General features: G+C 45.9%; 1 protein-coding gene across 2 annotated transcripts in view; it reads right to left on the bottom strand.

Annotated features, from left to right (window-relative positions):
• Positions 1 to 4,366: 4,366 nt before the first annotated feature.
• Positions 4,367 to 17,077, bottom strand: part of ANKRD28 (ankyrin repeat domain 28) — a 1,823,421-nt gene continuing 1,810,710 nt past the window's right edge. For both annotated transcript variants that reach the window (XM_069648906.1, XM_069648905.1), the window contains exon 28: positions 4,367 to 5,310. In XM_069648906.1, coding sequence (XP_069505007.1) covers positions 5,024 to 5,310 — 287 coding nt within the window. In that variant the 3' untranslated portion in view covers positions 4,367 to 5,023. The remainder of the gene's footprint in view (positions 5,311 to 17,077) is intronic.

Raw genomic sequence — 17,077 nt, 5'->3', positions numbered from 1 at the left:
GCCCAAGGGTCTCTGACCACTGCCCATAAGCAAAGGGGGATAGGACCAAAATAACTGGTGCCTGGAGGTTGCGATTTGGCCATGGCAGCTTTACAATTGTCCAGGGACACACCAGCCTTGGAATCAGATTTTCACCATAAAACAGCATACCCAGGAACTTGGTCTGGACCTATTTGGCAAACGCCAATGTTATCAGCAAAGAGCATCTCCGAAGCACTGTCCGTGCCCATCGATCAAGCCACACAATCACCCATGTTCAGACCTGTCTGCAAGATAGCGGCATGCTGGATTCCTGCCATCCTCCATAAAGGTGGAAAAGTCCTCCATCTCAGTATGGGAAAATTCTCAGTTACCACAGAGTTGATCCTGCAAGTACATAGCCAGGACATAGTGCTTGCCGAGAGCCCACAGCAACAGACTGCCTTATGGGAAATCCTTGTGACGCATGGTGGCAATCTTTTTACTCTCCCCCAGAGAGGGAATGTCGGAATAGTATCTGAATTGTACACAGCAATGGAGACCTGGACCATCAGGCTCTATGAGGAGGGGTACATGCAAAGGAATCCTAGCTCTGTGGGGATACCTTTCAGCTGGATGACAGTCCGCAGTTGGAGTTAAAGCTGGTATCAGCCATGCTGCTTTGTCATGGGCAGCAACAGTAGCACCAGAATGTGCATGGAATGATACTCGACCAGGCGCTGCAATGAGGCAGACCGTCCTACAATCTATTTGGCTTTGGCAGTAATCTTGTGAAAGCATCATATGGCGCAGAGTGCCCGGTCTCCAGCACAGTTGCTGAGGTTGCCGGCACCATGCAAAGATATCAGTTATGTTACAACTGAACCTTCCCTGCTGCTCCATTGTGAGGGAACTGGCGGGGAACCGTACCTGTCCTTTGTTAGATGGCAGTTTCTCTTTAGTATTGTCTTTCCAAGTGTGTGAGTGATGCTGTTAATTCTGCGAGTTAGATGAAGAGGGGGAGGGGGACCTCTTGCTGTGTTTCTTTTTTTTTAGGTCTTACTTTGATTCTTCATTCGAATGGGACTCCTACGAGTACTCCTCTTCGACACTAAACATCTTGAAGGCTCTGAGCTGGCTGAATTCAAAGGGGTCCTCTTAATGCCCTTGTGGAGCGCAGTGAAAAGCTTTGCAGCATGCTACCATAGGGCTTTGGGATGAATGGACTTTAGCCAGCCTAAGTGCTCGATGTCGTGATCAGTCCTCAGGCGTCAAGGGTACACTATTTGGACCAGACAGACCTTTGCCTCCTGCAGTGCATGCAGGGCCTAAAGACAAAGACCATCGGGGGATTAGGTGCGACGCAGTAAGCAGAAGCATTGAAGCCTCTGGCCTGCCAAAAGCAGTGTGCAGAACATGCAAAAAAAGGATCAAAGGGGGCAACTGGCTACATATATACCACTCATAATATTACACACTGAGTCATGGGTCCCAACAACCCCGGACAGAGCTGCAATGTGCCTTGCAGTGGTTGAAAGTGTCTGAATTCAGACTCATGCTGGAGAACGTATTTCTGATATAAGGCCAGTGGGAGGAAGGAATCCATTAGAAAGGAACGCTCCAAATTGTGGAAATCTTTTTCATTACAATAATCAAGCCTTTGTACAGAGTTGAAAATCACTTCAGTGAAATGTGTTGTCCGTATTTTATTCACTGCTCATACAATGTCAGATGTATCTGAATATGAAGAGCATAAGTGTAATCTCAATGATTGGGTGCAGCGTTGCCAGAAGTGCGGATCTGTTGTTAAATAGAAAATCCTTCAGTCACCAGGTCCCATTCTGATACTGGGGAATTTTTCAGCTTGGGCACTTATCCAACATGCTGTTATTACTTGTGTAACTGCTTGGTCGCCTTTCAAGAATTCAAACACCGTTGTAACATGCAATGTTTTGCACACAATTCTGCTAATAGTTGTAGTCTCACTCCTCCAAAACTATTTAAATATAGATTCATACCAAAATTGTTCCAACCCGTGTACATTTACTGCATGTATGACCGTTTACGTGGGAAGTGCTTAGAAATGTATATATAAAGGAGGTAAGAAACTAAGATCTGGAGACCCAACACAAAGAAACAAATGCAAAGCAGATCCACTGAAACAAAAGTATTGCACACAAGGCACATGGATAGTTCATTAAATACAACTCACATCTGGGTTTTATTTATACTCCATAAAATATACAGGAATCTCCATGTCTGAAAGAGTGCAGAGAATGCAGTATGTAAGCAGTCGCTATCCTATGTACATGCGTATATCAAGTCTTCAAAAAACTCACAAAAAATATCAAAGATCAAAATACTGTCCCGGTTTCACACTTGGTGTTCAGAAAACCAGCTGCGCCGTTACAGTTCCATTAGTTTTCCAAGATCACAATACAAAAAGGACCAATGATAATCAGGGGTTGATTGGCTGAAATTCACTTGTACTTTGCCCGTGTAGGCTGGAGCGCTGGTCATGGGAAACACAGGTGTACTTGTAAATGTAACAAGTGTAAACACAAATCAATTAAAGTTGAAATTCTTATTAGGTTGTATGCAAGCTTCTGGGGGAAAACTGTAAAATTTACTTCAGCAGGAAACCATTTTACAAGAGGGAGGGGGTGTCGAGGCTTAAAAATCACTTTGGACCTTGCTGTTCTTTTGAATGCTACCTGTAGCCAAAAACAGCAGCCATATTCCATCGCATTTGCTCCCCAACAACCATGTACCATTTTACAGACTGCAAAATTATTTTTACATTCACAAGGATTAATAATACAATATGGAGGTACCGGTTGTTTCCTGATTTCCTGATCCTAAAAAATCGTGAGAAGGCTCATCTAACATAATGGCAAGAGACACAGTCTGTGTGAACCAGGAGCGGAGAGCGGGTGGAGAGGAGATGGCTTTTGTGACATCCCAGAGTTAAAGATACACAAACAAAAAGGAAATGATATGGGTGTTGCTCCGAAAGCTCCCCAGAGTATGTAGGCTGTGAGGTTAGAAAGCAGTTGGAGTTCTCAATTTTAAGTTCTATGAGGCGAATTGCTCTCAAAGCCAGATATTAGACAAATGGCCTCAACAATACAGATGGTGGGTGAAAAGTACAGACTTTGCAGGTTGGAACATACAAAGCAGTACACTGTGGAAGCAGCAAACTCAAATTAAATCTGCCTGGAAGTACGTTGAAACTTTGAAAGTGGAAAGTTATTGTAAGTGGGAAAGGTTAACTACTAGGGGTTTAGCGTACTGAACTTTTCAGTACAGTCCCATATTGACACCCTATATCTTCACGGCACTTTGCACCGTTTCTGATAAGAACCACATTTCCTTTGGCCAATCAGACACTGCAACTACCTAAAGAAAAATGAAAATGATCAAATGTTTTTATAGATGCCACAGAATGAATGTCCTTCTAAAGGCCACAAGAGACTAATTACCAGGGGAAGCAATACTTTGCAGCTCTTTCTCAATAACCAACTTGACACAGCAGGCACTTTGGACACGACACTTCAATAAACTGCAATATTTCCTGTATTTTTAGGATAAGTCTGTTCTGAAGTCTAACGAGTCATAAAAACAGGAAAGTCCACCTGCTTGAATGTATGGTCTTGGTCCGATATCGAAAACGCGCTCCACTTGTAGAGGTGGGCAAAAAGGTGAAAAGGGAAGGCACCAATGCTCTTTAATGTTAATGGCACCAGTTCAATTGTTAGACCCTGCCCAATTGTGTTTTCACATTGGAAACTGTGAAAGATTAAGTAACATATAACTTCCATCTGGGAGCTTTGGTGCCCTATTTGCCAGGTGAAAGTTCAGACAACAATCTGAAACGAAGGGAAACTACTAGCTGAGACTGCTGATGGTTGCATCAATCCCTACATCTACCCTTTGCTGGCAGGTTAGTGGGAAGGGAAAAGTCCTGGTTTTACCCCCCTGTCAACATTGCACGTAGTAGCAGTAACCGCTTTTACCCTGTCCGTGATCATTACCTCTCAATGCCACACACCTTGAAACTCTGAGTCGAGGTAAATGTTTCTCATGTGTGAGTAGATCTTGCAGGTATACTGGCCAGTTCATGTTGCACATAAAGCACTGCACCGTTTACATACTCGATCCCCTCAGTAAGATCCACTCAACAGGCGGAATATCCACTCCCCCCCCCCCCCCGATGGCACACCACCTGCCATTATTTTAAAATTAACATTTCAACATAAAAAGCATGTTAAAAGATAAAACGTAGCAGCCCCTAGTGGTCTCTGTCCGTAATAAAAATACCCTGTACAAAGATCTGGCTGCACACCTGGGCAGTGGGCTCAAACCCTTCACGCACATTTCCCAAAAAAGAGAACTGATTAAACTGCGATTTTTCATATTTAAAAGGGTTGTGGAAGGCATTTTAATGAACATCAGAACACAATAACACATCCTGCCAAAGCTGCCTACACCATAAAAGCTTGGCTGTTTCCCCACTTCCAGTTGTCACATGAAAAGTACAGTTTTTAATTACAAAAACAATGTTTTTAAGTTATTTGGTCCTTTGGCAATTTGCTGTACACACAATGCCTATTGTACCACATTTATTTATTGCCTTTTATTTTTTCATCTTTAAAGATTTGTACAGCTGCTGTCTCTATTTACACTAGTGTTATCTTAAACCAGCCCGGGCTTGCGGCTGCACCATGCTGCTCCTGGCACCACACAGCAGAAACACAATAAAATTCTACGACGATTCGTTTTTTTCAGTCTGTCACAGATCTGGAGAGTCTCGGGACACTTTTCACAGTTGCAAGTTGCCCTTGGTATACAAATGGGTAAAAAGCCCCTTGGGGCTCAGGCTCGGCCGCTCCAACTTCATCCCTCTTCTACAAAGGCTTGAGTGCTAAAATCTTTTTGTAAAACCAAAGTGGTCTTTATTACGCCCTAGAAATAAAACAATTTATTTCTGGCTTATGTTGATAAACGTGGGCGGTGCCCGCATGCCCAAGCTCTCCAACAGAATCATGCTCCAGTTGAGACAATCTCAGTACGTCTCTGAATCAGAATCGTTCAGTTCGTCATCCTCGGGGTAAGGGTAGCCATCTTCCCGGCTAATGTTATTGAAGTTGCAGTAGGAACTGTGCTCGGTCCTCACGATGGGAAGGGAGTCGAAGGTAACAGTCTTTGAGGTGTTTGTGTAGTGGTTGATGGCATTCAGGGTCAGGGAGGGAAGCACACCGCTGGAGGAGACTGGCATCATGGTGGCCAGGATGAGAGCCAGGCAATCTGCCACATCCTTATTGGGAGCACAAGCCAATGCTGGGGTGTAACCTGAAGCATGAAAAGAAAAACATTAGTTGGCCAATTTAGAACCGTATGTGAAGAGCCGGATTAAATATAAATACAAATACTTATGTTAAACTTTTCAAAGAAACACAAAAAGACCATGTCCTACTTCAGATAGGAAATAAACATTCACCGTAGAAAGTCCATAGCTATTAGTGCCCTCCTCCTTTCAAAACGTGCAAGAAATCCTTCCAGCATAAGAGGCAAGATCTGTGAACCTGTTCGCACCAAAAAGGAGCTTTGAGCGCATTAGGGGTAAATCAAGCACATGCCAGCTCATCCTCACCCCTTCACTTTCTTTTTGTTCTCACAGAATGGAGTATATTTTTTGGTTTGAAGAGTGGATGCTGTCAAAGGAGGAGTATGGCCATTTTGGGGGTAGGGTAACGTGGAGGATGGGAGGCCCAAGTTCAGACTAACAGTGGCCAAGTTTGCAGGGGAGGAATCAGCTCTTACTCTGGTCTTGCCCTTCTTTCCTCCAAACGTGTGAGATGATGCTCAAGCATGAAAACCTCGAGGAATGGCTGCTATGAGAACGAGAACAAACCCAAAATCGAGCTTTGGATTTGGAGATGACCGAGGAGTAGCGGAAGCAGATAACAGTCGTCTCTGAAAAGCTGTGGCTGCTGACTATGAAGAAAATGAGCATAGAGCCTTTAAAGGAACGTAGACCCCTGGAATGGTCTAACAACTATGTACAAGATATGATGCCCCATCTAAGTTGTTGACGATCCTTTCAGCTTCTGACGAAAAGCTTAGGAAGCCACTCATGAGGTAAATTAGACAGCGCTTCTCTTTGGAGTAATTAAAATGGAAGGGCTCTTGCCAAAGGTCTGAATCTCACAGACTCTGCAAATCCATGCGATTGCTGCGAAAAACACCAGTACAATAGCACAAGTAACAATAGTTCTGCAACTTATTATACGTTAGAGATTGATATACTGAGGCCATCGGAAGGTTAGAAACGATAGTTTGTCACCGAAATCCATGCCGTATCACGCTTTAGTGACATTTTCATGTTTTTACTATATGCCCCTCTCAATTCAACATTCAGAAACACCTACATTCTCGCTTCAATCTCATTGGGGTGCAACGGGTCACCTATAAATCTATAAAGCAGCAAAATTATTATTGTGATATCAAATTACTAAATTTGGCAGGTGCTTGTTCCGAGAAACTAGTACTCTGTGCACTAAAGAGTTTCTGAATGTCCCCATTTTAATATTTATTGCATTGTTTTCCTCTCTATCACAGTAATGTAAATGATCAAGCCTTCTAAAGATGGACGACGGTTGTACACACGTGTGTTCTATAATGTATTATTCTCGGACACTTGGCATCACTGATTTGCGCGTCCATTGTTTGGTGTATACAATGAATCAATCAAACAGTCTCGGTCTTTCAGTGTATCCTCTGCTTTTATTTCCATGATAGTCCCACTAAAGTTAAATAAAATTTGCCATTCAATGAAAAACGTGGTTCTTGGCTCCAGGCTCTATGATTTTGACTACATAATCCTGGGTATGGAAGTATCTTGTGGAGGGACCCATGGCTAAGGCATTGTTTGCCTTGGATGTAGTCTTCACTTTCTCTCAGGTGGACAGTGCCAAGATGTTTTGGTATCAGTATTGGATAACAAGTGACAGCTTGTGGGGAACTAGACCACAGGATTTTCTGAGTTGTTTTCAGAATGAAACACTCAAAACTACTTTATCCTTTCTAGGGCGGGAGTCATCTGAGATTACAGTTCTTTGGAAATTGACACCAATGCTGCATCTGTGTAATATCCAGCTTGAGCTACCTTCACATACGCTTGAAGTTAGAAAAGTGGCAAGAATCCATAGCGGAATGTGCCCAGTGACACCACTGATCAATCACTAACCCGTCACTGACAACGCCTGCCCCTCTGACTCAATACCTACAATTAATGAGAGGTAAGCAATCTTGCTAAATGGTGGTGCATGTGCCTTCTGCATTCCAAAAGGAGGAAGGAGCTGCAGAGGACCAGATGGTGAGGACAGACGCAAGTTATACCAGCAAGGTATACCTAAGGTCAAACAGTGATTATAAATAAAAAGCTACAGGGTAGTTGCCATGAATGGGGAGGAGGATGGTTGGTTATTATACTCTTGTTCCTAAAGGCAAGAACAAACAGTAGAAACGTGCGACAACTTTATTCTACTTGCAGCTAAAACCTCCAACATGTCATTAGGCACAAAAGCCAGACAGAGGTTGCAATTTCTCCAAGTTCACACATTCCATTTGTGCATAAAACCACTCTTTTCTTAATAGGAAAAAAGACATTACTTAACTCTTGGTAATGTTATTTCTGATGGATAAGCATTTCTTTACACAGTTTCTCCAGCAACGATATATTATATATATATATATACATATGTCGATAGCCGTCCTATAGTTATGATGAGTCGGATTTTCTAAAGTGATTAGGGACTCACGGACCCCCCCAGACTGCAAAGTTTCATAAAGATCTGTTAAAAAATGAAAAGGGTATTAAGAAGACAACATTTTCTTTCCCCAAAATTGCATCCTACTTCCCATTAATTTTCCCATACACAAACAAGGTACATTTATGCCAAAGCGCAAAGCCCTAACCGTTGCATGGATTTGGACCTGGTCCAAAACAACTCGGGCACAAAGCGTTAATTCGATATCCTTGCTGGGTTTAGGGTTTTTCCATGCAGTAGTTAGTTAAATATTTGAAGGAGAAGGGGGTGCACTCTTCTCAAAAATAGATGGCTAACTCTCGGTAAATTGCCAAAACTGGGCGTTTTTAGAAATCAAACAGCCGCCATCTTTTTTTTCTGTCAATGCGAGAGATAGCCGTAGCTATAGCCGAGGAGAATGGAAAATGAAACATAGGAATAAAGCCATTGTAGGTAAAAAAACATGCGATTTGCATAAGGCTTGAGGTGGGGGGGCTGTCTGGGAGGTGCTGGTGGACACCAAGGAAGGATAGCTAGCTCAGGGGCAACACGTTTGTCTTCCAAGACAAAGCGGCGCAACACAGGCTCGAATCCCGATCCCACGCTTAGAAAACAATTGCTGGTATTAAGCGCCTTATAAACAGTAAAAAAATGAAGTGAAATTTAGGCGTTGGAGTGGGTCTAGGGACAGAGTTTGCAACTAAAGGCTTACTTTAGCCTCAGCCTATAGCCGCAAATAGCTCACATCTCAAAGCAAATAGTCACAGAAACAGCGCGTGTTGTGGGGGAAAGGGAGAGGGCAGGAGTGTGTGCTATCTGGGGAGTGAGGGGAACTGGCACAGATGACATGGTTACTTTGCGAGGGCCGGTGGGGGCAGCAAAGCATTTTTTCCTGCCGTCTTCCTGATATTTTCAGCTATTTTTCCGATATTCGAGGCTATAAAGGACTACAGATAGCCAAGGGTATGTGCAGTTCCGTAACCGCTGTTAGAGATTGGCATTATTCCCCCCATCTTGACTGAGACTACAAATGCAGTTCAGCAAAAGGGCAAAAAAAATGGTCCCGGCGTGCAAAACTTTCAAGGACTGACCATTGACCGGTTTAACAAAAATAATAATTCGGATGCCCAGTCGGTCGGCAATCCATGCAGTATCCATGGTTTTTGCTAGAGATATCTTTACATCTATAGTGATGTCAGAGGTGAAAAATCACTGGTCATGGACAGACCCTGCTTAGCTTCAAAGGGAGGAAGGGGCAAGCCCCTTCAGGCCATGTTGCCTGATAAATGAGCCAGAGTTACAAGATCACTTGGAGAAACGGGCCAGCCATTTCCTTGCTTTGAAGCTATGCTGGGTCAATCCCGTTTACTGCATGGATGGCCGACCGACTGGGCATCCGAATTATTATTTTTGTTAAACCGGTCAATGGTCAGTCCTTGAAAGTTTTGCACGCAGGGACCATTTTTTTTGCCCTTTTGCTGAACTGCATGCTGCTATTTGCAGTCTCAGTCAAGATGGGGGGAATAATGCCACAATTGGACACAATTGCCTGACATAGTTCTAGAAGGTTTTATAAATTCGAGTGACACTATGGTATTTGTACTTTTCAAGTTGTCTGTATAAAGCAGAGTATTGTTGAAAGCCAGGCATGGTGGTGGGGGGCAGGGGGAGTGGGCAGAGTTGGGGGGGGGTGGAATGATGAGAGGGCAAGAAAGTCATGAGTATTTGCCCAGGATGTGGCAAGAGAGTCTGCAATCCTGGACACCAGTGCAGTTATTTTCCCCCGAATGTGGCTTCTTTTCAGGACACAAGTAAAGGACACGTGGGTGGACAGCGTAACTTTTCCCAGAGGGAGGACACAACAGCTTGTTGTCCTGTTCCCAGTGCCGACGTTTATCCACAAGACCACAAGCACTTGTTTCGTATTGGGATTTAATTTTCCAGGGAATATTTCACGACAGATTACTAGGTTTAAAAGTTGAGCACCTTTCATACTTTGCCAGCATATTTATTGGAAGATTTGTCAGGTTATTTTTCTGATTTTCATTCCTTTTTTATTTTAAAAGTACTATGCCATTTTGTCTTGTGCACTTTCTTCTAAGGAGAAGGTCAATTGAACTACATTGTATATTGCACTTTAAAATATATTTTCACTTACTGTGCATCTATTTATGGATGCCAGCTTTTGATTTTCGCTATGGGGGCACAAGTACCTGGGAAGATATTATTCTTGCAACTGGTAATTCCCCCCCCCTTTTCCGTGCTGCTTAAATGCGGTTAGTTGGAGTTGTGCGATCTATCACAAATCTGAACCAGTTCCTGTCTTCAGATGCTCACCCTTGCAACCAACAAATCGTATCTAGAATGTTTTGATGTGCTCACCTCTGCCCTCAACAAAATATGTCTAGAATCTACTTATGTGCCCACCTTTGCCTTAAAACGAATCAAATTGGGATGTACCGATACTCGTTCTCTGCATGTAAATTCGATCCTAGAGGCCGCCACAGACTTACAGCCAGATGCACTGACGCGCTAGTAAGACCTCCCTAGAAATGCTAATTTGGTTGTCCTCGCCCACAAACAGCCAGCACCAGGTCCTGCTCCTTGCAATAAAGGTCACCCAACCCACACTGCAGAGTGGTGCCAGACTCTGACAAACTACTGCCAGACTCCGACAAACTAATACAACCCTTCCAGTTGGATCCCAGCCAGAGGAACCAGGCAATACTGCCCTACTCCAAAGGCCCATACACTAGGCGGGGCTCAACCCCTGCCTGGCCCTACCTAGCCATGGACAACCGTGTGCCAACAATCTGCCTCTCCAACCAGTCACATCACGCCACCACCAACTATAAATACACACTCTTCCCTAAAAATGTCAAACCCGCTCTCCTTCACATGACATCCCACCATCACTCTTCCTGCCCACTCAAGATCACCTCTATCCTACAAATCACGAGACATAAGCCTACCTCAAGCCCTAGTAAACAGTTAGTTTAGTTTTTAGCATTTATATAACACTACAAACCCTCAGGCATCAGAGCACTGCTTATTATTACCCACGGTGTGTGGTGCTAATTTATCGACCTCGGAAGGATGGAAGGCTGACTTTGGCCCTGCCAGTATTCGACCTGCGTCAGAAGGCTCTGCACAGATGTCGAAGCGAGCATTCTACTCGCTGTGTTCCCTAGACAATAGGAATAGAAGACTAGTGTCTCGTCTAGCTACACCCCGGCAGTATCGATAAATCACCTGGAGGAATTCTTGCCTCAAATCTAGAGCAGGGCTCGCAAAATATTTAGAATTTCACTAGACTTGCAGGTCGAGTCACTTATTTTATCTACTCAACCAAAGGCAAATGCACTCGACCCAGAAAATCATGACAAACACTTTATTTGAAAAAAAAATTGTGACGGGTGACCAACTTTAACAGTGCTGTCGATGTGCCTTTCTATAAGCGCAAGAACAAGTAGCAGTTTACTTTTTTTAATCACAACTAATTCGAACATAATCGCAAGAACTTTTTCTTGAAAAGAAATGGTGACACAATTAAACATTGGCCAGCACTATTTCAGGCCTGACAAGGCTTTACTGAGCCCCCAAGGTTGGCTGAGGGAAGCTGTTTACGATAGCGCAGCGAGTAGAGCGCTCGCTTTGACATCTGTGCAGAGCCTGCTGATGCAGGTTCGAATCCCGGAAGGGGCAAACTCAGCCTTTAATCCTTCCGAGGTCGATAAATGAGCCCCACACACCGTGGGTAACAATAAACAGTGCTCAGATGCCTGTGGGATCGTAGTGTTATATAAATGCTAAAATAATTATTTGGGTGCTCAGTAATCTTCTGTGCTCTTTTTCCCCAGCCGTCATTCGTGCGTTTTCTTTCTGCTGGCCTGAAAGGGACACCACAGGAATTAATGCTGGGGCCATGACTATCACTGGAGTGGGAGCCATCACAGTTAAAAGCAGGCTTTCTACATGCCGGGCACACTATTTTCCAAATGTGCATTACACGTTCGTAGAAAAAAAGTAATTTCCAAACTCTGCTTAAACTTACTTTCACTTGACTAGTTTTCTTTGAAATTGGATTTTTTTGGTCGGACTATGGAACAAATACCCTGTATTTCTTGTGCCCCTTCCTTGTGTTTTTAAAGATGATTATATTCCTGTTAAACTGCTTAATCAAAAAATAGATGATTCTGTGCTTACAGCATTTGTTAGGAAATTAAACTGTGGGTTCATGGGTGCCAACTTTTGATTTTCACTACAGGGGCAGAAATACAACCCACCTCTGCACTGAATATATTACAAGCAACAGGCCAACCCATGCTCTGGGCCAACCCATTTTATAGCACTGACTTGTGGTAAAAAATTATAAGATTAACAAGTAAGATAACATCTTATCTCAGCAGTGGTCTCTTAACCTGCTGAGCTACCCCGGTAACCTTCTGTAGAGTGGGACTCGCTTGCCCTCGATCCCCCACCCCAATTCGTTTAGCATTGGGTTCAACGTTGAAGCGTTCCGCTGATTTCACCAGCACTGGTCACGCATCTCCCGCCCCAATCACTGTATAAAACCGGATCCAGTGCCTCGTGCTGCCTCTTCCCTCCCCAACGGCACTTTCTAAAGCACAAAATACCGGCACTACACATGAGTTACTTGTAAATAGCATATACAAACCTCTAAATCCTCTGTACAACACGTGCGTTAACACTTGGGCAAAATGGCAAAAACAACCTGGTAATGCAGTTTTACAAATAAATACAAGCTGCCGAAACAATGAAGGCTGTCAACTGGCCCACATCGTTGTGTGGGTGGGCCACCAATGCGGCCTTGGGACAAGATGTCCAGGACGTGACGTCAGGGGAAGGGGAGGGGCGAGGGAAGTTGCGGCAGTTGCCGCCTGCATTGAAATAAAGAAGGTTGTGCCTGAGATCCTGGCTCCTGCGTATCATTGGGCCTAGAGGCCTACGCGCTTGCGTTTCCCCTGGCGGGAACATAACAATGGCGACGAGCGGAGAAACAACCCACCGGCGCCGTGTCGAGGTCTGCAGCCGAGCAGTTTAGCACGTTGGCGCGCCTCTCACACGGTCACGGCCGACAAGCTGCACTGCGGTACGCGGAGCGCGAGCGGGAGGGGCCCGAAAGCCTCGCGCCCAACTCCCCAGCGCGAAGGAAGCCCCCACATTACAAGCGCAGAGGGGCACAGTGAAAGCATGTGCAGCACGGATGATGCTGCAAGTCGAGTGGGCCCAGGAAAGGGTCGAGGCATCACGCGGATAAGCACCGCTCATGCCCAACGCTCATACCGCGCCACGAATCACAGAGCGCTAAAAACGTGCGGTCCATCACACGGAAAACAGCACGGCCTGAGCACGAGACAGGCGCCGTCACGTGGAGCTTTAAAACCCACACCCCACGCTCCAGGAAAGGGAGGAAACTGTAACGCTCACCTGATTCCCGCAGAGGCGCCGGTCTTGACTGGGTGAATGCCGTATCTTCAAAGGTGATGTGTAACACACGGTTGGCTCTTTGGGCTGGAACTCTGTGCACTGTATGTCTGACTCGAAGAGTAAGATGTCTGCAGATAGAAAATATGGGATTAATGAACTGGGGTTATTGGGCGCCTCTCTCCTCTTCCCTTCCCTTTCTCTTCTCCTGTAGAACCCCAAAGGTTAACACCCTCACCTTAGGTAAGTGAACGCCGAGCTCTCCATCTGCCTCGGGGCAGGGTGCCGTAACCAGTTTCTTCACTGGATAAGGGTGCAGGCCTCTTGACCTCAGAGGACTGCTGTCCGTCGTTAACTGCACGAACGGTAAGTTCTAGGCACTTCAAATGTCTTAAAAGTCTTTTGTAATGATATCTCTTGTTTTGCAGGGTTCCGGCGATGGCGGATGGCGGGCTGAAGAGAGTTGAAGATCGAACCCGCGTGAGGAATAGAAGCGCCTGGAAGCACGTAAGAAAGCGCTTGTAGCCTGCTTCACGATGCGCACTAACTGTCCCTTTTATCTTGCAGGTACAAGTTCGGAGCTTTAGAGAAGCTGAAGGGTGCTGGAATACCCACTGGATTCGGCGTGGGAAGGAGTAATGGCACGTGAGTAATAAAGTTGCCCAATGTCTTTAAACGCACCTTCTTTTGTCTTTCAGATGCGGGATGCAGCGCCGAAGGCCTCCGGAGCGTGCAAAGAGCTGGTAAGCTTTTGTCTTTCAGATGCCGGAATGCAGTGCGAAGACCTCCGGAGCATGCGAAGAGTAGGTAAGCCTTTGTCTTTCAGATGCCGGAATGCAGCGCGAGGCGTTGGTGACAGCCGAAGGACCAGGTAAGAGATGCGCTGCCACTGAAGACCGTAGTGCTAACCTGTTCTTTCTTTGTCTTTACAGGTGCTGCTGAAGACTGGATTCCAGGATGGTAAGCCTTTGTTCCCTTAGGCCCAGGATCAGAAGCAGAAGACACGATGAGCGTTCTGCTGCAGAGAATGCAGAATAACGCAAAGCAAGATTCATCCATCGGGTGTGGTTTAAATAGCCTCCTGTAGTGCTTAGGTGTCTCCTTCCACAGCCACGCCTAGGTAAGAAAAGAGTTCCTGCTTTCCAGAAGAGTTCCAGTGTTCTGAACCTAGGGAGTGGCTCCTGCCCCACCCAACAGGAAAAGTAGTCCCAAACAGAAGAGGATCAGGGGTTCAACTGGCAGGTAAGTAAGCAGCATGGTCTGCTGCAGGTAAGTCCACCCAAGTATTATGAGCCCGGCGCTTCCAGCGCTGGGACTGGGCATCTTTATGAGCCTGGTGCCACTGGCGCCAGGACAGGATCCAAAAGGTCCCAATTGGGACTGGCTGGCACTCGGAACCGGGGTTATGGGTCTGCTTCCAAGGGAGTCGGGCAAGTCCTGATCTTTTGAAAGCAGAGATCATGACAGAAACACAAAAGCACACGCCTAAGAGCCAGTTGCTACCCACCACCCCAAGACAGGGTCCCAGGACACCAAACAAGATGTCGGATTCAGCAAGCACCACAGCCTCATCCTCTGGAGGTGCGGGAGCAGCAGCTTCGTCAGGAGGAAATGATAACACCCAAGATAATAACCAACACACACAAAATGAAGGGGGCGCATCTCAAATAATGCACATGCCAAACCCCTTTGAAGTACTAGACACCTCAAACCTAGGACCCCGCTGGACCATATGGCTCCGGGACTTCAAGTTCTACACTGGTACCATTGGTTTGACGGATGATGCAAGACTAAAGAACACGCTGTGGGCCCGGCAGTGAGAGACATCACAGGTGAATTACTCAATGTCGACACCGTCACATATGGAAAACTGCAGGCCAAACTGTCAGACTACTTCGCACCACACACGAATGTCGACTACGAACAGCACATCTTCCACACGACCAGACAAGAAAAGGGAGAGTCGATAGACAACTTTGTGATGCGTCTTCGCATTAAGTTGAAACACTGATTTCCACAAATACTCTAACGAAGAAGCACTAAGATCGCAAGTGATTGCAGGATGCCTGTCACAACCATTTCGCAAGCAACTCCTACAAAAACAGAGGTCTCTAGAAGAAATCCTAGCACTGGCCCGCATGGAAGCCGCAGTTGACTCACAACTGGACAATCTAGGAAAAGTGTCCCTACACCAACAAGGGGAAAACTCAGACAGTCAACAAACTATACGCAAACCCCACTCCAGGGGGAAAGCGCCCCGAGGCCACGTGCTACAAATGCGGGTACGAATACCCACACACAGGAGAATGCCCGGCCATAGGACAGAAATGCGCCGCATGTGGAGGGATGGATCACTATAGGGCCATGTGCAAGAATGCGCCAATACACATGCCAAGCAAACCCTGCACCCAAGACAGACGCAGATACATCCGCCAGAGCCCACCCAGGTCCAGAGAGGAGAGTGACCGAAGACCCACGAGTAGAGAAGACAGCGAGCGGAAAATCTGCTACACACGCGAAGACAGACGGTCGTCTGAGGACACGAGACGCTCATACAGAAGGAGTTTCGTGAGGTATGTTGAGAGACGGTCCCCGACGAGCAGTGACACCCCGTCGTCTGAGGCAGATCAGAGGAAGAAGGGCTATGTGTGGGCTATAAATGACAATTCCGCAGCCACCCAACAAAGCCCTGTACTGATACTTCACGTGAACAACACCCTGTTAAAGTTCCTGATTGACACGGGAGCAACAGTCAATATCATCAGTGAACAAGCGTACGAATTGCTTGCACCACAGCCAAAGATCAGGAAAGCGGCGTTAGACATCTACCGCTACGGCTCCACAACACCTCTGCCATGCAAAGGTACGATTACCGCCTGGTGCACTCGTAAGGAACACACAATGAAAATCCTGCTGCACATCCTAAAAACCGAAGCTAACAGATCGAAATAGTGCCTGAATTTAGATATATCACCACGTTCGTAACACATCTTGGCCTATTTCAATACAAAAGACTCAGTTTTGGCATTTCCTCTGGTGCTGAAATTTTCCAAGAAGAGATACACAAAGTAATCAGACATATCCCAAACTGCCTGAACTATTCCGATGATGTTCTAGTATACGGCAAGACGCAAGAGGAACATGATCTAGCGCTGCACAGGGTGTGCCAAGCACTCGAGGAAGCAGGACTAACGCTAAACAAAGCAAAATGCGAATTCTCGAAAGGATCACTGAGATTCTTTGGTCATATCTTCTCGGACAAAGGTATGAGACCAGATCCGGAAAAAGTCGAGGCCCTCAACTCAGCCACACCCCCCGCAAACACGACAGACCTAAGATTATTTTTGGGTCTAGCCAGCTACTGCTCTAGATACCTGAAAGACTACGCAACCGTGAGTAACCCACTACGCCTGCTCACGCGCAAAGACACACCATTCATATGGTCAAAGGAATGCCAGGAGGCGTTTGAAGCGATACAAGGTGCCATATCGCAGGCAGAGGACATGGCTTACTTCGACGCTGACCGGGACACCGAAATAATTGGACGCCAGCCCCGTAGGACTCGGCACCATTCTAACTCAAACGGACCCTGCAGAACCACGCAACACCTACATAGTGGCGTGTGCCAGCAGAAGCCTGACGACCACGTACAGGCATACTCACAAGCCGAAAAAGAAAGTCTGGCGGTGGTATGGGCCTGCGAATACTTCCATCTATTCCTGTTCGGCAAAGAGTTCACAATCATTACGGACCACCAGGCACTACTCACTATTTATGGAAACCCCAAAGCAAGGATGCCGCTGAGAATAGCCCGATGGGGTGTAAGACTGCAAACTACAAATTCACGATAAAGTACCGAC

Source organism: Ambystoma mexicanum, chromosome 2q (genome assembly GCF_040938575.1).
Source record: "Ambystoma mexicanum isolate Mex_15411 chromosome 2q, UKY_AmexF1_1, whole genome shotgun sequence".
Taxonomy (NCBI): Eukaryota; Metazoa; Chordata; class Amphibia; order Caudata; family Ambystomatidae; genus Ambystoma; species Ambystoma mexicanum.
Note: the sequence above shows the minus strand (reverse complement) of the source record. Positions and strands in the feature narration are given on the sequence as shown.